A 21604-nucleotide genomic window follows, 5' to 3' on the forward strand; every position below is an offset into this window, starting at 1 on the left:
CACTATGCTGATTAAAATATCCTGGCTTTGTTGTTGAGCTGAAGAAAAATATGGCATGGAGATGACTTTGATACCACAATTCCCCCATCTCTGGTCATGGGCATCACAGGCGGCTTCAGTCTTCTAATCAGTCTGTCTTTCTTAAAGGGTGAAAAGAAGTCACAGTGCTGTGCAGTATCATGTGTGTACCTCACTAAATAAGTACAACAGAAAGCGAAGGAGGTAGAAGTTTCATGTGTTGACAAAGACATTTGTTGGCAAGCAAAATCCATAAACCCCCTCTAAACAGTGTTTAGGGATGCACATGGATGGATGGATGGATGGATGTTATTCAGATGTTTAAAGTAAACAGGAGGACTGTAGCCAACAGTCCTGGATGTGAGTGCAAGAGGAAAGTTGATTACAAATTGACTGATAATATAAATGCATGGTGGTGCAGTTGTTAGCACTGTTGCCTCGCAGCACGAGGGTTGCAGTTTCGAAACTCGGCTGCGACCTTTTTGCGTGGATTTGCATGCTCTCCCCATGCATGCGTGGGTTTCCTCTGGGTACTCTGGTTTCCCCCACAGATCACAACATGTAAGTTGCTTTGGATAAAAGTGTCTGCCAAATGAATAAACATAAACATGCATTTTCATTTAAAAAAAAGCCTAAAGAAAGAAATTTGAGTTGAACTCCATAACCAAGGCACACTTGTGTCATATAACACAATTTATCCCTGTGTGAGCTGAAGGAGACTTAATGAAAGATGGCCAAGGAGGAAATCACTGAGGACTGTCAATCATTAAAAAAAAGACTGGTATTTGCCTACATTAATATTGACAAGACACAAAAATAGCGGAAAGGGGATTTAAATAAAAAGAAAACCTAGTGTCAGCTCCTCCTACAGGATGATCACCCAGGTAAACACAACCAAGAATGGAGAATAACAAGCTAATGAACTATTCCTAAGAGGCCAGCTATGAACCTTGATCAATATCCTGATGACCATCATGGAATGAGTTGAAACTTCTGGGCAAGGTACACTTCAAACCCGAGGCAGTTGGAAGTTAGCATTTAGATGGGCCCCATATTGGAATATCTGTGGGCCCCCAACCCAACAGGTAAGTCTGACAGTATTTTTTTATTTTAGAAAACTGTAACTTGCATAGATTTTTTTAAATAAATCCTTGCATATTTTAAGCAGGACCCTCCCTCTTCAGTGCTTGCAGGCATCCAGCAGGTGTCGCTGCCATCAGACTGCTTAAGTCTGGAGCCTGCCCCACAGCACAGTGTGTGTCAGCCGTCACTCAGGGCCCCAGTTGTCAACAGCAGAGGGAAGAAGACACACAGAAGAGGAAATCAGAAAAGAACGCTGCTGCAGTCATGGACCTGCGGTCTGAGCTGCTCAAGTCCATCTGGTATGGGTTCACAGCCCTGGATCTGGAGAAAAGTGGGAAGGTGTCCAAGTCTCAACTGAAGGTGAGTGAAGCCTCCTCTATTTGGAAGATTGGGACGAGAAAATACTTTATTTTTATCATCACTTTTCAGGTTTGATTTCTTTACTTGAGCTGCGACATTTCCTCCTTGATCTCTCTATGAAGAAATGGAAAATTCCCAGTTGATCAGGATACTAAATAAGTCCAAGAAATACTTTCTTGTTTAATCAACTCCAGGAAATGAGGTTGTATCTTATTTTATCTACTATATTTCCTGTGTCAAGCAGTTTTTTTTTTAATTTGTGAATGACTCAACGAGGAACAGTTTTGTTCCTTATATTTTGAGTGAAAATCTTACACCGCTGAAAAAGTACAATATCCACCTCTGTCTGGCAAAGGCACGAGAGTAACAGTTTACTCTCAGTTTTGTATATGAATGGCACCCCTCATCCCCAAGCTGGGCTCACACTGAGCCATCTTGTAGTGCAAAGAGACCTCTGGCACTGGAGAGCAGCCTGTTGAACAGTGTATGCTCACAGCAAGTGCGTCAAACAGAACATTGTTATACAGAGAGCGAGGACAAAGTGGAAACATGCTGTGAGAGTTGTGTCTTGCCCCAGCCAGCTCCTCAGTAACGCCACTGTACTTTATTTTTATTCATTTTTTTCTGTTATGTCATCTGGTGTAGCCCAGACACCATTTGCGGCCTGCTCCACCTTCCAGCATTTGTTAGATCCTGGCTTACAGCCTCATGACTGGGCTTATCCCCCCTCCAACCCACAAACTGCCTACGTCGTGTAGAGGCACTCACAGTTAAGTGCTGTGGCCTGAAAAGGTGGCAGATGTCGTAGGGCCCCGGAGGCAGGATGTGGTTTAGACTCAGCATGCTGAAACTAGGTAGCTGCAGACGACTCAAGATGCTGCACTGACTTAGTGGCGGAAATAAGGTGGGAAAGCAGTGATACTAGCCAAAGCACACTTTTTATATGGTTATTTATACCACGCTTCATATGGTAAAAAATCACTGACAGTTCCTTTATGCGTAAGTATTATTCTACAGCTAATCTAGTATTATTTCTACAGCATTAAACTCACTTTACATCAGCAGTGACTAAAAACTATTGGTGTTAAAGTCTTTCTACGCAAATGGTATGGCATGGAAATGGGAAGAAACCATTTGACCCAAGACAGAACATCACTACAGAAGTCAACTCTTGTGCGTATCTGCTCACAACTACAGGAAATACTGCCTAACATACTCTCACACACACATGCATGCATGCACGCACGCACGCACACACACACACACACACACACACACACACATGCACGCACACCAAAGCTGCACATCTAAGGGAAGTTATTAATTATGCATGCACACAACTTTCAGTTTTAAGTAACTTGTTGTGTTCCACAGCTGAATGATGAGGATGAAAACTACAACTTTAAAGGTTGAATATGGAACAGTTTAATAACAAGCTATACTTTAAAAAATAGTACCTCGATGTTGTTGTAGTCATCCTTCTCAGAAGAGGAGCGACAATAAAAGATCTAAAACCAGGGTGAGTTTAGGTGAGGCCTACAACAGATGGACCCAATAAAAATGTTCACGTAACGGCAGCGAACCTGGCATCCCGACGGCTGGAAACCTTGTTCTACTGTTGCAACTACAACCTCCACACACTAGATGTCGCTTTTTATTCCACCTTTAATAGTTTGACAACATTAGTTTATTCATCTTGGAATCCAAAGAGTCTTAAAGATTTTTTAACCACAATGATTTGTTAGTCGTTTTCTTTTTTGACAGATTTATAAAGTTTCTACAACTCGTTCATGTTTTCTTCCCATTTTCAGACCTGTATTATTTCACCATGACCTTGATCACATTCTCAGTCATGAAGCAAGACACACGAGAACCATGAATGATCACAATTAAATAGAACACACACCACATGTTATTTTTACAATGTAGTAATTATTCAGAACACTGTTGTCAGTGTTTTTGACCTGATTCTTTCTCTGAGTAATTAAAGTTTTTTTTTATTGACTGAAAATGTGACCAAGCATGTTATTTCAGTGTTTTAACCTCTTCAAAGTTAAAGTCCTGTTAGTCATCACTGGTGAAATTACATCTCCGCATTTGACCCATCCCTGTGGGGAGTGGTAAGCTGCAGCAGCGGCTGGGCTCGGGACATATTTGGTGGTTTAACCCCCCAATCCAACTCCTTAAAGATGAGTGTCAAGCTGGGAGGCATTGGGTCCCATTTGTAAAGTCTTTGGTATGACCCAACTGTGGATTTGAACCCGATCTCGAACACTCATACCACCAGACCACTGAGCAAGTTTGTGTGTGCACAAAAGTTTTGTGATGATCAACACTTAAGATTTCAGATTCTCACCAATTATTTTGTAACATTTTTATGTGAAGTTGCAGAAATGATCAAACACGCTCTCTAATTCTATAAAAACATTGTGTGTTATAACATTTTTGACAAGCAATATTTATCTTCTTGCTCACTTTGGATGCATGTTGATTGGCATTATGTTTGCTAAACAGTGTTTTCACACAATCAGCAGAAAATCAAAAGATTTGAACTAACTTGTTTTTCCAGTGCACTTTTCCTCTTTGCCATTTTGAAATATTTTTGATTCTGTTTTTTGTGAATTTTCAGGTTTTGTCTCATAACCTTTGCACAGTCCTGAGTATCCCACATGACCCGGTGGCTTTAGAGGAGCACTTCAGAGATGACGACGACGGTCCTGTTTCCAGTCAGGGCTACATGCCTTACCTCAACAAATACATCCTGGATAAGGTGACTAACATCACAACATCATGCTCTTTTTGCCTCACAGACACCTCAGTGTAATTTTCAAACTCTGTTTCAGGTTGTGGAGGGCTCTTTTATTAAGGAGAATGTAGACGAGCTCTGTTGGACTCTCACGGCGAAGAAAAACTACCAGCCTGACAGAAGCAGCAGCTCCATCCTACCAGAGAAGGATGCTTTTCGACTCTGGTGCCTTTTTAACTTTCTCTCTGAAGACAAGTACCCGTTGGTGATGGTTCCTGATGAGGTGTGTTCCAACAGAATGTTCTATAAATCTGAGACTCCAGCTGTTAATCTGCTGGATCGGAAACAAGGACTGAGCGTTTGCTTTTTTTCCACCGTGGAAGACTTTTTGTGTCGCGGTGTGGGCTTGTTTCTCACTTGCAGAAACTCATGTTGGTTTCCTGTTGTGCATTTTTCAATGCCACTGCCAAAGGAAAGCCTCAAATTTAAAGGCAGAGTGTTTTTTTTAGTTTGTTACATGCAATGAAAACACCATCCACACCAGTTTTATTTTAGGAGATTTTTCACACACCGACCACTGAGAACATTCCATGACAGAAAGACTGCAAAAAAATAAAAAAAATAAATACAGTTTGAGATGCTGTCAGAGATGTGTTTTTAAATTCAATTATTTTACAAGTAAACTTTTTTTTCACTTATTCTGAAAAGCTTCACATGAAACAGCATCTTTTGCAGGAAATCACAAAAATAAACAGGTGTTTAATTGTGAAAACCATTAAAAAGTCACAGAAAAGTAACTACAAACAATTTAAAAGCTAACAAATTCTCCTCTCCTGCAGGTGGAATATCTCCTCAAGAAGATTTGCACGGCAATGAGTATTGAGTTTAGTGGTGCTGAATATGAGGACTTCTTCTCCCAGGATTCAGCTCAGCAAAGTGGAATCACTGTCTGGGCCTTCCTGGAGATGATGAACTCTGGAAAAGTAACCAGAGGAATCGATAAAGGAATTATCACCATGGCTATTGAGGAGGTGTACAGAGAGATTGTCGGTGATGTTCTCAAGGAGGTAAAGGGCAGATCTGCTGACTGATACATCTGTTTTTTGTTCAATCTTGTTTTTGTTTGAGTCAGTATGTTGGTTTGGATGCTTGCAGGGTTATCTGTGGAAAAAAGGTCAGCTCAGGAGAAACTGGAAGGAGCGCTGGTTCACTCTGAGGCCCAGCAACTTGTCGTACTACACCAGAGAGGACCGCAAAGACTGCCAGGGTAACATAGTCCTGGACGGGAACTGCTGTGTGGAGGTGAAATGTTTTTCTGTTTGCACACAAGAAAAAGAAACTGTCTGCTGATTCATCTAGTTTCTTTTGTTGAGCGAAAACCTTTTTTTCTTTCTTTTATAAAAGTGAGAAAGTCCCCAAGGTGAATTAAGTGAAGCGGTGAGGCCCACAAAATGGTTACCAGATGTTTGATTAAACCATAACACAAAGATTCACATTTCATTTTTAAGAGGAATAAAAACGAAGACTCCAACTTTGTGATGCTTTAAAAGAGCTGAACTTAATCTTTTGTGATGTTCGGCACTATTTTGAAACACAGGTGTTTCCTGGGGTGAGGCCAGAGGGGCCCTGGCTCCTGCTCAAATCTGATTGGTCCTTGTCTGTCTAACATTTTATAAAACAATCCCAAAGATGTGTTTGTATTTCGGAAGTAAGATACATTTTTTATCAGTATGGATGATTTTATTGGATTATTTAAGTTAGAAAATGGTAGTTATTAGCAAAAATAAAAATCACCTAACCTTGGCCCATAAAATCTTAGCTCAGCCTCTGCTGAGGAGCAACATCAGTGTAGCAGGCTCAGAGGAAGGTGAATTATTAGTTAGTAGTTGGGATTTTTACGATATTTGAGACCATTAAACAGTCTAAAATAAATTTAAATAAACTGATGTGGTTAAAGAAAACTTTTTAGAGCTAATAAAAAGCACCAATGCACCTTTTAGATTAGATCAGGTTTGTAGAAGTTGTGTTTTCCCCTTTATATTAAACAAAAGAAACCTTTAGTTTGGCTTTTCTAAAACAACACATTTACCCCTATACTTTGCACGATTGATTTTATCTTTTGTCATATTTTCCTTTTTACTGTAATCTGATTACTGAAGGCAAGAGTTGCCTCCAAAGTTTCTCACTTATTTTTAAATATCACCTTTTCTTAATGTCATCTGTTTTCATTGCTCTTACTAGTCCCTGCCACAGTTTGCTTTGAGAGTGACGAAGTTTTGAATTCAAGAAAAAATGATTGTTTCCTGCTTGTTTAGGTGCTGCCTGACCGAGACGGGAAGAGGTGCATGTTTTGTTTGAAAACTCTTTCTAAGACTTATGAAATGAGCGCCTCGGACACCAAACAGAGACAAGAGTGGACTGCAGGTCAGAGGAGACTGATGCTTTTGTAAGATGAAATAAAAAAACACCCCTAAAAGTTTCATTTTCCTGTTGATGCATTAAACAGAATCTTCTTCACAGCCATTCAAACAGCCATCAGGCTGCATGTGGAGGGGAAAAAGTCTCTCCATAAAGACCTGAAGCTGAAGCGACAGGAACAGCGGGAGCAGCGGGAGAAACGACGACAGGCCAAAGAGGAGGAGCTGCAGAGGCTTCGGGCCTTGCAGGAGGAAAGGGAGCGCAAGTTGGCTGAGCTGGAGCTCCTGAAGGAGGCTCAGAAACAGGCTCAGTCCCTCTTGGAGCAGGACGAGCAGAGGAGGCGCCAGCAGCACGAACAGCTCCAGCGTACCCTGGAGATTCAGCTTCGTGAGGCTGAGGAGGTAAGCATGGAGGAAAACACAAGCATAGAGTCTTGAGACAGAAAGAGTGATGGCTTCTTTCTTTCTGGGTTCCTTTAGGCTCGGGTCAGTATGCAGGCAGAGATGGCTCTGAAGGAGGAGGAGGCGGAGAAGCAGAGGAAGAGAATCCAAGAACTGGAGGAGATGCAAAAGCGTTTGGAGGAGGCGCTACAGCAGGAGATAAAAGCTAGGCGGGACGAAGAGGCCTTCAGATACGCTCAAGCAGGGTAGATGTCGCATCACACACACACTGCATGACACTATATTTGGCTGTGACTACAGTCGCTTTCGTGGGCAGACATCGAACTCATGTTGCATTAAGTTCCTGAGGAAGTTAACCTGCTGGCAGAGGAAGTTGTTGCACGCTGCTGTTATGGACTGGATCTTCACAGTCGGCTCTCTCAGTGATCAGAGTCGGATATTCAGGTCATGGGTCTCATGCATCTGTCTTTTTCTGCTGCTCTCAGGTTACTGGCAGAGGAGGAGGAGAAGATGAAGGCACTGATGTCCCTGCAGGAGGAGCAGGAGGAGTACATCCTGAAGACAGAGAGGGAGAAGCAGGAGCTGAAGCAGGAAATGGAGGCCAAGTCTCGGGCCCTGGATGAAGCGCAGTGGCAGCTGGAGGAGGTCCGGGCCAACCGGCACAGGGTCGACCAGGATGTGGTGGTGGGTCTGACTGAGGATTATACTTCACATCTGAGTCGATGAAAAGGCTTAGAACAACTATAACTTATCTGTTGTAGATCTTCAATTGCAATTCGTAAATGGCCTGTATCTGTATAGCACCTTCGTAGGGTTCTACAACCCCCCAAGGCGCTTTACAACACAATCATTCACACGCTGGTGAGGATGAGCTACAATGTAGCCCCTGGGGCACACTGACAAAGGTGAGGCCTGCTGAACATTGGTGCCACTGGTCTCTCCGACCACCACCAGCAGGCAAGGCAGGTTAAGTGTCTTGCCCAAGGACACAACAGCAGCATTCTCTGGTCAGACCGGCAACCTTCTGATTACTGGACAACCCGCTCTACCTTCTGAGCTACTGCTGTCCCTCTCATGCAATTGAAAAGCCACTGTCAAACTGGTGCTGGCGTAGTGCTTTGTAAGATAGTGTTTGCTATATTTTTGAGATTGAAGGCAATTAAAGATCCATCTGCTTTGGAATTTGTTTATTTGCGACTAGCTGTTAGCTTATCAGTCCTTCCATAAGCTGAAGAGTTATCTTTTTGTGATTTCTGTTTGTAGCTGTAGATGCTATAGAGAGTTTATGTTTTCCTCTGACAGGCTGCTCAGAGGAAGCTTCGCCAGGCGAGCACCAACGTCAAGCACTGGAACGTCCAGATGAACCGATTGATGCGACCAATCGGACCGGGCGGTGAGCACCTCTCTGGATGAAATGATAGCTCGTGGAGAATTAAGACAACTGTGAAACATTTGCTTGCTTTTCACATTTTCCTTTATTTTGTTTTGAATATCTTGCCCAAATTGTTTCCTTTAAATATAATTTTCTTTCTCTTTCTTAGAGAAAAGACCATCTCTGGGAAGCTCCTACTCCAGCTTCCAGATCCCGACACAGAGAGACCCCGGGCTGCGTCTCAGGAAGAAATCAGAATCCGAGGAACAGCAAAGAAACGAGGAGAGCAAAGAAAATGTGGACAACAGAAGTGGGTCTGATTTAGAGAAACGTCACTCGCACGCCTCAAACGGAGACATGGACATCCCCTAGAGCCGTGAATCAGAGGGGCGCCTCTGCATCGTTCACTTCACTGACATTTTCTAACAAGAAGGCCAAGAGGCATTGACTAATGTGTTATGGAAGCAGTCACCTAAAACTGAGTTTACAGTACTGCTGTTTCACCTAAACGTTGCATTTACTGACCTCACATCAAAGACAGTAACAGTTTTGAGGATTTTCTGTTTTCCTGTCGAACTAACGCTGTCACTCCTCCCTGTGAGAGAAGAAACCTCATTGCAACGAAAGAGAAGTTAAAAATAGAACCACAAAGAATTCACGTTCTATTTTTAAATTTGTAATATTTTTGAAAAGTGACTTTTTGATGTAAAGACTTTGTTCAGTATTAGTTTTTGACATCATTTAATTCCTCATGAACAGGAAAGACAGCGCAAGCGGGGTTGGGTGACTTCCTGTTTCTGATGTCACATTATTGTAAATTTAAAAAATGGATTTATGTTACAACCAGATAAAACGGATGCATCTTTTACTGGTTAAATTGGGTGAATTAAGTAAATAATTAAAAAAAATTGACTTCGAACCAAAAAGGACTAAATAAAATTTTGATTTTATTTTGAACTTCTAAGTAAGAATAAAAGGGGCGGAGCTAACAGATAAAGAAACTGATGCCCACATGGGTCAGTGGTTAAGCTGCTTTAGTTTGAACTGAAACGTTAACTCATTGGTCAGATTAAAACGCGTCATTGCTGACTGATTCAACACCTCCCAGTTACAGACCCTGAGCGAACAGAGACATCACCTGACAAACTGAGTAAACTACATCCTGCTTAGATCCGGCACCCTCAGAGAAAAAGCATTCTACATCTGATAAACTTCTTCATTTAACCTGCTTTTAAACTTTTACTCGTTTTTATTCTCATTAAGCTCTATAATGTTCAGGATTTATGAGAATTTAATTTGGCAAAATAAATGAATAAATATATTAAATGTCTTTGTTTATCTACAGAAGCCATTAAGTTTAACCTAACAAACTGCTTTAAAAGTGCTCTGAGGTTTTATTTATCTAGCATAATTAGGTGTAAATGATTGGTTCAGATGCACCAATTCTGTGAGATTATGTGCAGTTTTAATAATCTGGGAGAAAATCAGAGATTAGGCTGTTTGAGTTATGGTTAGGATTGTCAGTCGTTTAAGATTTTTGGTTTAGCAGCGTTACCAAACTTCAGCAGTTAAAAGTCATAAAATGATAATATAAATAATAATAAAATCATAAATATGAAGCTACTTAAATTAAAAAGCAAAGGTTTTAATTTCATCATCATATTTAAATGCAAAGCCATTTTCAGAACCTTTTACACTTTCTCATTACTTTAATAGTTTACTCAGTCTGCACAGATTGAAGGGGAAGTCTTGTCTAGGAACCCATTAGAACATCATCATGGAAAAGAATACATCTGCGCTGTTCTGTCTGCATTTGAACACAATTTCCCAAAACTTTGGTCTTTTGGGCAATTATGAAGGCTGTTGTTTCTGCAAAGGGTGATTTAACAATTGTGGAGAATCTAAAAATGTATGTAAATATGATTTATGTATATTTTTTATACTAATAAATATGAAAGATTTAAAGGTGCGAAACACTTGTTTAATCTATTGCAGTGGTCTCTAGTAGGAATAAATGCCCTTTAAGTCGTACTTGTGGGGAACATAAACACATTTCCAGGAATTAGAAGTGAGCCACATCACAGCTGAGACAGCAGGTTTTGGAGTCTTATTAACTGATATGTGGACATCTCATCTTGGATTGGATAACAGCACCGCAACTCTACCACTGACTTGTATCATGGATGTTTTATCTCCACAAATAGCAAAAGCTTGGAGAAACGTCTGCTGTGTGGTGAACTTGCTAATGCTAATAGTTAGCTTCTGCTAGCTGAAACATTCGCTGCTGTTTCCTGGATTCCAAACCAACAATAGCTTTCCCTGTCGTGAGTCAAGATGGGTGAGTCCATGAATGTTAAGTGACATTGTGACAGAGCTGTCAGGCTTTTCATATCCAATTTTTTCACCATCTAATTTCTACCAGAAGCTAAAGCAGGAGTTAGGCATAGGAGACTGTTTTCATGTTCAACCTGCTTGAAAAACTCAGAGTGACTGATTATAATCAGAAATAAGATTTTAAAAATGTTTTTTCAGTGTTCCACACCTTTAAAATTAATCTTTTGTCAGTAGGAAGATTTTTGTTTCAACAAAAGACAACTAAAAGAAACAACTAAAAGAAACAATTTGACCATTTAAGGTTGAAAATTAAACACAAAAACTAAAAACTAAAAAAACATCAGAACAAAATCACACCAACTAGTGGTAACAGGCAGGATGACATATTCTCTCTCTCTCTCTCTCTCTCTCTCTCTCTCTCTCTCTCTCTCTCTCTCTCTCTCTCTCTCTCTCTCTCTCTGTATATATATATATATATATATATATATATATATATGCTCATTAGTTACATTACAAAGAACCCTCCATACATCCAATGAACATAAACATTCAGTTATTTAAAAATGTATATATTTTTTATATTTAAAAAATGTTTAAATTACTTTGTGGCTTTAGTTCAAATATGAACATAAAAATGTTACAAAGTATCACGCTATTGACAATCTGGGAGAGACTAAATTCATTATTGTAAAAATGCTAGTGGGCCGTACACAATCACTCCAACGGTCGCAAATGGCCCTCCGGCCACATTTTGGTCATGTCTGATTTACAAGATTGACAAGAAAATGAGAGCAAGCTAAAAACTTTTTTTTTCAAACTCAACAAAGCCTTAGAGAAGTAGATGGCTGAATATCTGCTAGTGGTTAAAACATTTTTGATGATGTGATGGTGAAATGAAGGACCAGGATTATACCATCACGTTAAAAAAAGGGAGGGGGGGGGGGGGGCTTTTTAATGGAAACCCCAAGTTATTTCCGAGGTGAGAGGTGTAATTAATTAGTCAACAACACTTAATTATTACAGCTCTACGAGGAATAATTATTTTTATTTCAAAAGCACGTTTATGTATGGGAGGGAAGGAGGGCATGCCCTGAGTGGCCTGTGTGAGTCAATGATTGTCAGAAATATGGCCACTAGACTCAATTAACATAAAGATTACCTTATTTATGTAAAAATAAGTAGAAATCATAATTGATCCAAACTGTCATTTAACAAGATGCGTGCGTGCGCGCGCGCGTGTGTGTGGAGGGGGGTCTCAACATGTGACATTGAGGGGGAGGAGGAGGAGAGGAGGAGGAGGAGTGAAACGAAGCAAAGCAGAGTACGAACAGCAGGCAGAAACAGACGGGGGTGCTGGTTAACTTTGTTTATTTGCATGGGTTGTGGTAGTAAACAGAGGTGCCAGTGTTAGTTTTCCCTCTCCCTTAAGCCTCGGTTGTTTTTCAACCCGCCTGACTCTGTCTGAGTTAATGTTAGTTAGCTGTCTGACATTAGCTCCTGTTATTAGCCTGCTGGTTACTTCCAACTACTTATCAGCACCCGATCGATCCGGGACGAGACTGTTTTCGTCACTTATTGGTTTTAACTGGTCGTCGTAGCAGAGACGTCACTGGAACCAGCGGCACTACTGGGAGAGGTGAGTTAACTTTGTAGCTAGGGAGTGTTTTTACACGGGCAAAAAACGGTAATGTGAGCTACGCTAGCAGCTAAAGCTAATGGTTCTCAGTCAAAATCAAGGTTAGTAGCTAGCGGAGTTCTGCCTGCTGACAGACAGGAGCAGCTCGTGTAAGCTGTAAAAACTAATGTATTTTATTCGTTTTTTCATTTATCAAATACTTCTATCCAGTTAGTCCCGTGAGTGACTCATACACGATCCTCAAATGGAGCAGACACTTCCGAGAACCAGTGTGACAGGTTGTCGTACTAGTTTCAGCAGCACTCCTAACATCTGCTGCTTTATTCCTCGAATCCTAAAAAAAAAGTAACACTTTTTGTCTTGGATTTTCTTATTCTGTAACCTCATTACTCAACTTAAAAAGCTAAGCTCGCTGGGTGTTTTCCTCTTTACCCAAAACATCAATATGTGGACGGATTAATCCACAAGGGGGCCCCGAGGGTAAAACTATTACCCCACTCGCTCTTAAAGCCCTCTGCTCCACTGCCTCCGCCTGCTCAATGTGTACACAGTGCATGCACCCTTTCCTCGCACAGCGAATCAGCAAGAGCACCCTACCATGAAACCGAAGCAAACAAAAATACAGATGTCTCCAAGCTGCTGCTGCAGACATCCTCAGCAAAAAACAAGACCAAAGAGCTTTTAGTTGGGATCCCGATATGATTCATACACATTTAGTCACCTCAACCCCTGATTTATTTCAAGGCTGTGGTTTTAAGGAGAAATTTGCTTTCAGGGCACAAATTATGAAAAGTAACGGCTTTATTTTTGCTTTTGCTGGTTGATATTGTGCAATAAATTACTAATCTTTTACCCATCAGGCTTTAGAATCCAATCAAACAGACCTAAACTGTTCATTTTTTGATTCTTTCAAAATATATTCTGAGTAAATTAGTTTGAATCCTCAAACCTGACCGTTTCCTGTTATTTAGAGCTTGTGTCCAAACTTTGGGCTTCAAGGCTCTAACAGTGTTGTGCTTCTGCTAGTCTCTTCCAGTTGGGCCCAAATGCAATAAAATAAAGATTTAATGTGACTGCACACAGTGCGTTCATATCACATTGTAACCTGCTACTATCAAGGGCATCCACTGGCTGCTCAAACAAAAACAGTCGTAATTCAGTGACACTGCTCTCTTTTCTGTTGCTATCTGACTCATGCTAAATAAAAATGCTACATTAGTGGTTTTTCCAGCATGCTTATGTTAACAATGGACTTTCAGGGAACTGTTCTGGCTCTGTTTCATGTTTTGACAAGTCTGGATCCGACTGTTAACCACTCATATGCTGGATGGAGCACAGAGCTGGGTGATCTGCAGACAACTGAAGCCTCTTAAATGTTAGCAGTGGCTCATTCTAGCTCTGTATATAGTATAAATTTTAAAGACATGTGGGTTGCTATTTTTATATTGCAAATAATGTTCCTTTCAGTGAGTCAGGCAATGATGGCAACATGACAGGAGATGGTCTGCTGAGTCAGCTCCAACAGGAACCATGGAAAGGTTTCAGCGATCTGCAGCCGAGCAGCATGACGGGATAAAGGACTACTGCAAGTCCGAGTCGCCGCCAGAAGAGTCCAGAGGCACGGACGACTGTGGGAGGGCGGCGTCAGAGCTGACAGACCTGCAAGAATTAAAGAGCGGGGATGAGGAGGACAAGGAGGAAGTGCTTCCGGCTAAAGGCCTGAAGGGGGATAAGAAGAGAAGACAGACAGCGGGTCAAGATCAGGAGGACAATCACAGCAAGCAAAACCACAGTGCATCCTCCAGCTACACAGGTACAACACTAGGGCTCCAGTCCAAGACACAAAAACAGGATTTATTTATTAAATTATGTAATGTTCATGCTTTTCTTGGTTTTATGAACACAGATCTTTCTAATACTTCAACGCCTTTGCTGTCAGAGCAGCTGCGTCTCGGCAGAGAGGATAACACAGGTCCTGGTATCAGTGTGGAGTGTAAGGTCTGTGGGGATAAAGCCTCAGGTTTTCACTATGGAGTCCACGCCTGTGAAGGCTGCAAGGTAGGCATCACAGAAGACAATCTGTCAGATAAAACATTTGATATCAGCTACTTTTGGACAGCAGTTGTTTAACCAGTTGTGATGCTGCTGATTAAGGGCTTTTTCCGGCGGACCGTGCGGATGAAACTGGAATATGAACGCTGTGAGCGTTCCTGCAAAATACAGAAGAAGAATCGCAACAAGTGCCAATATTGTCGCTTCCAAAAGTGCCTGTCATTGGGAATGTCCCATGATGGTGAGTGTGAACAGAGTTTTATTCCAAACGCGTAATTTTTTTAAAGTTGAGGCTAATTATTGTTTTTAAAATGATCAATCTTAACACAATAAACTGTAAAATTCACGCTTTTGGTATTTTTTTAAATTTCCAATCAAAAGCAGATATAACCAGTATGTTTTGTGAATGTCTACTCAAAACTAGTCGTGTGTGTGTGTGTGTGTGTGTGTGTGTGTGTGTGTGTGTGTGTGTGTGTGTGTGTGTGTGTGTGTGTGTGTGTGTGCGTTTGCGTTTGCTCAGCGATCCGATACGGACGTATGCCTGAGGCGGAAAGGAAGAAGCTGGTGGCTGGTCTGCTCGCAGAGGAGCTGAACCTCAGCAAACCAGGCGGCTCCGACTTGAAGACATTAGCCAAACAAGTTAACACAGCCTACCAGAAGAACCTCAGTATGACCAAGAAGAGGGCCCGCAGCATCTTGATGGGCAAAACCAGCAGCACCTCGGTATGTCTGATCCTCATATCCACTTGAGGCTCTTCTCCTTTTGCAGGTCTGATCCATTTTACAGTTGGGATGAGAGCCAAACACCATTTCCCAAACACCACAAACCACTTCCTAGCTCTAGAGAGTTACAGCTAGTTTTAACGGTTGTAGTTTTATTTCCAGCCCTTTGTGATCTACGACGTGGACACACTCTGGAAAGCAGAAAGTGGGTTAGTGTGGAGCCAGTTAGTGCCAGGTGCTCCCTTGACCAAGGAGATTGGAGTTCACGTCTTCTACCGCTGTCAGTGTACTACAGTGGAGACGGTGCGAGAGCTCACAGAGTTTGCCAAGTCCATTCCAGGGTTTGTAGACCTCTTCCTTAATGACCAGGTGAGTCACAGCCTCTTGCTTGTATTTTGTGTTTATTTATTTAAGAAAAGCACTTATGTCTGTTTGCTGCCTGCAGGTGACGTTGCTGAAATACGGTGTCCACGAGGCTATTTTTGCCATGCTGCCCTCACTCATGAACAAAGATGGACTCCTTGTGGCCAATGGAAAAGGCTTTGTGACCAGAGAGTTCCTTCGCAGCTTAAGGAAACCCTTCAGTGAGATCATGGAGCCCAAATTTGAGTTTGCTGTCAAGTTCAATGCTCTGGAGTTGGATGACAGTGACCTGGCCCTGTTTGTTGCTGCCATTATTCTCTGTGGAGGTGAGACTGATGAGTTTATGGGTAAAATGTTTAGAGTTTATAACTTCCAGTCCATCCAAATTGCTTAAAGTCACTGAGCTATTGTTGCAAGAAGGATTTAAATCTCACTTACTTGGTTTCTAATGTTATTTTTAGTCTTAAGAATCGACAGCTTTTGCTCCAATATTTATAGTCTTCTGGAATCAAATGGTTCCCTTTTAAAGTTGTAACGAAGTTTATCCTAGAATTCAAGTAAGTTTTGGTTGTTTCTCAACTCCGCGCTGGTGCCATGTTACTTCGATGACGAGCTATCAGCTGGGCTTTCAGACACGCTGTTACAGAGTAATACAGATGATCTTACAAAGTCAACAAAAAGCCTTATTGTAGTCTGTTGCTGTGTCATCCATGGTGCAGACACTAAACTACTTCCACACACTGCCTCTAAAATGCTGTCATCTTGGGACTGTGTCTGGTCCACCCATTATCTTCCATCTTTGTAGCAAACATCAGCTCACTGGTCTCTAAGCTGTGTGTAACTGTTTAGTAATAACAATAAAACATGTGTAGATAAATAAATATGCAACAGGTAAATTCATGTTGTTGATGGATTTACATTTATGTACCTGATGTATTTATCAAGTTACATAGAAATGTTTGGTCTACGTATGGAAGCCCATCCCTGCCACTCTGATTAAAAAAAAAACATTCTAGTACCTCATAATTATGACTCTCATTATTATGAGATACTAGATTTTTTTTAATCAGAGCGGCAAAAATGGACTTCCATACATAGGAATGCATATTTGAACTAAAATCACCTCATGTTGAAAACTGATGGAATAATTAATTTATTTTGACAGTAAAATTACTCTCAGTCCCACTTGATGTGCTAAATCTCTTAGCGCTCAGAATACGTCGTGTGAATAACTCTGCTAGTTCCACACCACATTTGTAGCTTAAAGGTGCAGTTTGTAAGACTGACACGCTGTGGTCAAATGTGATAACTGCAGTCCATTTTTATAAGTAACAACGTTACTCTCTCCCTCCTGTTCTGCGAGTTTCATGGCTGTTGCCAGTTACGGCTCAGCAGCAGAAGATTCTAGATAACAACAAAAGATGATTAATACACAGTAAGTTGATAAGTAGATAATACATTTTTATATCTGGTGCTAGCATTATAGGGTGTTTTATGGTAGGGAGCACTTACTACATTTATTACGGTAGTTTGTCTCCGGCATTACAGGAAGTGTGGTTGTTTGCCATTATGCTGTTAGTTGACTGTTATAGTTCTGAATGACTCCTTAAAGGAAGTACGGCGCCATGATTGACTCTCTATTCACTTCACATAGTGATGCACTGATATGAAATTTTTGGGCCGATACAGATATCCGATCTTAATATCACTGTTATGGCAATAACCAATATTTGCCAGTACCAATATACTGACATTAATACTTCTAAAATCAGCAGATTTTGTATAGAATGAAAATGATTAAAGCTGAATTTACATTATGTACACACACCACACACATTTATGCTTCTGACATGATTACAATCACTGTCACATGACTAAACAAATACACGTGACCCCCTCACTCTCTGAAACAGATAAACAAATAGAAACAAGGTGGAAAAAATATCAGTTGTTAATATTGGGCCAGTTTTATTTATTGGGCCGATATGGTAAAAAATGGCCGATATTGATGCCGATATATTGCACATCCCTAACTTCACACATACATTTCACCGTACCAGTGAGTTGTTGGTAATTGAAAAAGTGAGATATTTTTATTGTTAGCTCAATGTTAGCCTCTAACCTTCTTTACCCAAGAAATAACCTCTGGGTCGCTCTGGTTTACTAGCTTTGGTTCTATAAACTCTGGAGCTTTTTGCCTGCTGGTGTTGAATTACAAATGCCTGCGCTGCTGCGTCAGCTCACTGTTGATTGGGCGACCTCACAAACTCAGTGTAAACAATAACTACGTCCCGCTTTAGTTATTTTTTTCCAAAAGGAGAAAAACTGAGAACCCTACAGTCGGCAGATGATTAATTCTGTTTCAATATAACCTTTCTTCCAACATTACTGAGACAATAGACTGTTGAGTGATTATTTCACAGTTGAGTTCTTACAAATTGCACCTTTAATATCTGTAAAAAATACTGATTAACATCTTATTTTGTGCTGTCTAAGGTTGATCAGCAGTGGCAGCCATCATGAATGAGGTTGACTCCAAAGGTTAATCAGTTGATGCTTGTCCAATAATTATTTCTTGAGTTTAATTAAAATCTAACCATGAGTTCATGAAGAGTTTGCCAACATCATGAACACACTCAGACACAGAAAAGAATGTTTGTGCCAGGCGAATATTTACTTTCTTGATTCTAAACCTAACTAAATTAACTTACATCTTTAATTTCTATGGCTTCTCTTGGTGTCTTCTTTTCAACTTAGATCGTCCCGGGTTAATGAACGTGAAGCAGGTGGAGCAAAGTCAGGACAACATCCTCCAGGCCCTGGACCTCCACCTTCAAGCAAACCACTCGGACTCTGTCTACCTCTTTCCCAAGCTGCTTCAGAAGATGGCTGATCTTCGGCAACTGGTTACTGAGAACGCTCAGCTTGTCCAAAAGATCAAAAAGACTGAGTCGGAGACCTCGCTCCACCCTCTACTACAGGAGATCTACAAAGACATGTATTAGAAACCTCCAGCACAGACTGACCTATAGCAATACTGTTACAGACAGAATCTACGGTTGCAGCAATGTGCTGCATTCAATTCAAGCTCCATACGGAAGTGGATTTTTGACACAAAGATGAAGCAAATTTACTTTTTTAGGACTATCACAATCAGCAAAGTCTTCACAATATCAGCATTACTTTCAGCACAGTAGTGTGCATGTGAGTGTGTGAGTGTGTGTGATGAGCATCTGGAATCATTTGCTGCAAGCCTTGGTTTCCCACAATGGTCACCTAACAGGAAGAGTGATATGTTTTCTTACAGAGGCTGCTCCTGTTTCATCTTCATAGCAACGCTGACCCCAGAGCAGTGTTAAGAGAGAGCTTCTCCCATTCTGAGGCTCTTATGTTTTGTTGGAAATGGAGAGCATTTCACGCTTTTACACAAGTTTTCTTCTTGTTTTGCAAGACTGATTGTAATTCTTCTCAGGCTCTCGTCGAAGTTTAAGATGCACAAATTGATATTTGTTTACAACGTCATAATTGTCATCATGATCATCACTTTGCCATGTGGTTTGAAGAACACAAACTGGGCTGGGTCCAGCAGTGTATAGCTCTCCCATCACAAGAGTCTGTGCAATATCATTTTCATTTGTCAATAAATGTGAGATCCAAGTAATTTAGCTTTTGTCTGGTAGCCATCTACCCAACAGGCAACACTTTAATCATGCTAAACGTGTTATTTCCTAAGGCTGACACTATAAACATGTGACTCACCAAAGCACAAGGGACAGCATGCTTTATGTTCAACATACAGTAAATTTGTCATTTTGTTGTTGGTCTTTGTAATCATGTTATTAATTATTTGTTATTGTCAATGACATTGTAAGGGCAGGTCATGACTTATTACATGAATTAAGCAGACATGTTTGGTATTACATACTTGTCCGTTTAGGTCAATCCAAATATACCAGTGTGTCACCCCCTTATGAGGAATTTCAGTTCCATAGTGCTGCAGAATTTACTGCAAACCAGCATAAAAGGTGGATTTTATTGTTACTGGCGAATTGTATGACATTTGAAAATCATCTAGTATCATGAAGTTTTTTTTTTTTTGTATTCCAGATATACACAATCCAAGAACACTATTTCTTTTTGTGTTTTTTTTTTTGTTTGTTTTACCGCCCTATCCAGATCCGTACGAATCTTCTGTTACTACTGATTTAGATCATCTCTGATTCACATGGTCCTCGTTTAGGATTCTCCTCTTGTGCTCTTATTCTGTTCTGATCCCCATCTACCTCTAATATATAAATATTTCACTGTCTTATCCAACTCGACCCTATTTTGCCTTAATTCCTGTTATTGCACAGTGGAGTGATCGACTATCTTCGGTGTGCCAAGAAGGCAAAGTGTGAATAGAAAAAAAAACGATACACCAAAATATTAAAGACTTTATGCATGTAAGTGATGAGTTGATGTATTTGTTAGCAAGACCAGGCCTTGTATGTTTTTTAAGGGGTGGGAATTTAATGCATTAATTTATTAATTAGAAATAAATCAATTTAGCAGCAAAATACATGCCCTAAATATCAAATATCTTCATGTTGCATCTATAAAAAAAATTCAGCACCTTGGCTACAAGACCATGCAAACCTGTTTTATGTGCTCCACACACATCTAAAACTACAATCAAACGACTGATCAGAAATCCCTCTTTATGTGTAAAAGTTTTTGCCTTCATTTCTGTCTCTAATGCTGCTAAAATATGGAACTCAAAAGTATTCAAAATCATAGACGTTATATACGTAAATGCGACGCGGACTGGGGCAGCCTATTGAAGCTTGCATAGTAGCACGCCGCCGTCTTGGATGGGTCCCCAATCACCCCCCAGTGCATTTATTTCTACTGAAGAAGGTGTTTACCCAATTTAAAAAATATGTTATTATTTTAACTAAATCAGGCATGTGGTATGTGTAAGTGGCATGATAATTAAAATACAAAATCCCAACAGGTAGGCTAGAAAAGTCAATAGTAATCCCACATGATCTGTTTTCAAAAGTGCGATAGTATGAAGATTGCTGTAAAGTCACTGATGCCAGTGACTCATTGTAATCTGCTGGATTCCTTATATAGAAAAGTTTTTACTGATTGGTTTAATTGAACTGAACCGTATTGGAATGCTTACTTTGTGAAGTGCCTTGAGACCACTCTTGTCATGATTTGGCGCTATATAAATAAACTGAGTTGAATTGCGCCAGTTGTTGCAACCATAGGCTGCACCAAAACAAAAACAAAAATACAGGCACTGTTGCTCCCAGTTGAGTTTGGAGAGAGAAACCCACCCAATATGGCGGCGATGCTGTTTCACTCTTCAACGTCCAATGGTACATCTACGTATTTATGTCTATGAGTAGAATGACAACGGAAACTGAAAATATGAATAAAAAAGTTGAAGGGATGCAAATGAGATTACCCTATAATGTAGCAAGGAGTTTTCCAACTCCACAACTGCTTCATATAGAGTGTGAGACATTGTCTAACTGCCGCCTGTCTTCCAATACCTGCACTGGATTGAGGGGACACCCTTGGACAGACCTGGCCTTCTTAATGAGCTAATCCAATCTCTGTCTCTCTGCAAGAAGCTGCTGCTCCAACTCACCACACCATTGACGATGGCTGATGCCACCACTGAGTCAAAGGAGGTCCTTAGGCATGCCCCTGTCCTCCAAATGATCTCACTCTCTTCAGCAGATAGAGTCTGCTCTGCTCTTACCCTTCCTGAAAAGAGCTTCTCTGTTATAGCTCCAGTCCACTTTGGTGTTTAGGTGACCAAAGCAAGTCGTCCTCACCTGTGATGAAGTAGACTATGAAGAGTCATCAAAGGACTTCTGTAGATGACAGCCTGGGGTATTGATGGAGATGTTTACAGTTCCTGTGTTGCGCCTGTACTGCAGACCAGCTTGTTAAAGACACAATCCTGCGACTGAGCAAGCTGCAGGTATTCTGTGAGGTAGAGCATCTGCCAGCTTGTCCATTCAGAAGTCATGGTTGGATTGTGTTGAAAGCACTGGAGAAATCAAACAACATGATCCTCATAGTCATGAGTCCTCGAA

General features: G+C 40.8%; 2 protein-coding genes across 3 annotated transcripts; both read left to right on the top strand.

Annotated features, from left to right (window-relative positions):
• Positions 1 to 1250: 1250 nt before the first annotated feature.
• Positions 1251 to 9324, top strand: LOC107390829 (DEF6 guanine nucleotide exchange factor). The gene is made up of 11 exons (XM_015967776.3): positions 1251 to 1461; positions 4091 to 4231; positions 4305 to 4490; positions 5047 to 5274; positions 5363 to 5509; positions 6523 to 6631; positions 6728 to 7026; positions 7105 to 7271; positions 7512 to 7710; positions 8329 to 8419; positions 8568 to 9324. Exons 1-11 carry the CDS (start codon positions 1366 to 1368, stop codon positions 8768 to 8770), a joined length of 1866 nt encoding a protein of 621 aa, XP_015823262.3. The 5' UTR covers positions 1251 to 1365; the 3' UTR covers positions 8771 to 9324.
• A 2818-nt stretch (positions 9325 to 12142) lies between these two features.
• Positions 12143 to 18731, top strand: ppardb (peroxisome proliferator-activated receptor delta b). Of its 2 annotated transcripts, XM_015967773.3 has the most exons (9): positions 12232 to 12368; positions 13663 to 13743; positions 13836 to 14181; positions 14275 to 14426; positions 14523 to 14661; positions 14941 to 15143; positions 15306 to 15512; positions 15589 to 15832; positions 18264 to 18731. In XM_015967773.3, exons 3-9 carry the CDS (start codon positions 13899 to 13901, stop codon positions 18509 to 18511), a joined length of 1476 nt encoding a protein of 491 aa, XP_015823259.3. In that variant the 5' UTR covers positions 12232 to 12368; positions 13663 to 13743; positions 13836 to 13898; the 3' UTR covers positions 18512 to 18731. The 2 variants fall into 2 exon arrangements, with proteins under 2 accessions (XP_015823258.3, XP_015823259.3); XM_015967772.3 differs by lacking the exon at positions 13663 to 13743 and having other exon boundaries at positions 12143 to 12368.
• Positions 18732 to 21604: the final 2873 nt, after the last annotated feature.

This window comes from Nothobranchius furzeri, chromosome 15 (genome assembly GCF_043380555.1).
Source record: "Nothobranchius furzeri strain GRZ-AD chromosome 15, NfurGRZ-RIMD1, whole genome shotgun sequence".
Taxonomy (NCBI): Eukaryota; Metazoa; Chordata; class Actinopteri; order Cyprinodontiformes; family Nothobranchiidae; genus Nothobranchius; species Nothobranchius furzeri.

Excerpts from the sequence above, each read along its gene's own strand:
- ppardb (XM_015967772.3), top strand. The coding sequence starts at position 13,899 with ATGGAAAGGTTTCAGCGATCTGCAGCCGAGCAGCATGACGGGATAAAG. Across the intron at positions 14,427-14,522 it reads ACGCCTGTGAAGGCTGCAAG|GGCTTTTTCCGGCGGACCGT; the intron begins GTAGGCATCACA and ends CTGCTGATTAAG. Across the intron at positions 15,513-15,588 it reads ACCTCTTCCTTAATGACCAG|GTGACGTTGCTGAAATACGG; the intron begins GTGAGTCACAGC and ends TGCTGCCTGCAG.
- LOC107390829 (XM_015967776.3), top strand. The coding sequence starts at position 1,366 with ATGGACCTGCGGTCTGAGCTGCTCAAGTCCATCTGGTATGGGTTCACA. Across the intron at positions 6,632-6,727 it reads GAGACAAGAGTGGACTGCAG|CCATTCAAACAGCCATCAGG; the intron begins GTCAGAGGAGAC and ends TCTTCTTCACAG. Across the intron at positions 8,420-8,567 it reads GCGACCAATCGGACCGGGCG|AGAAAAGACCATCTCTGGGA; the intron begins GTGAGCACCTCT and ends TCTCTTTCTTAG.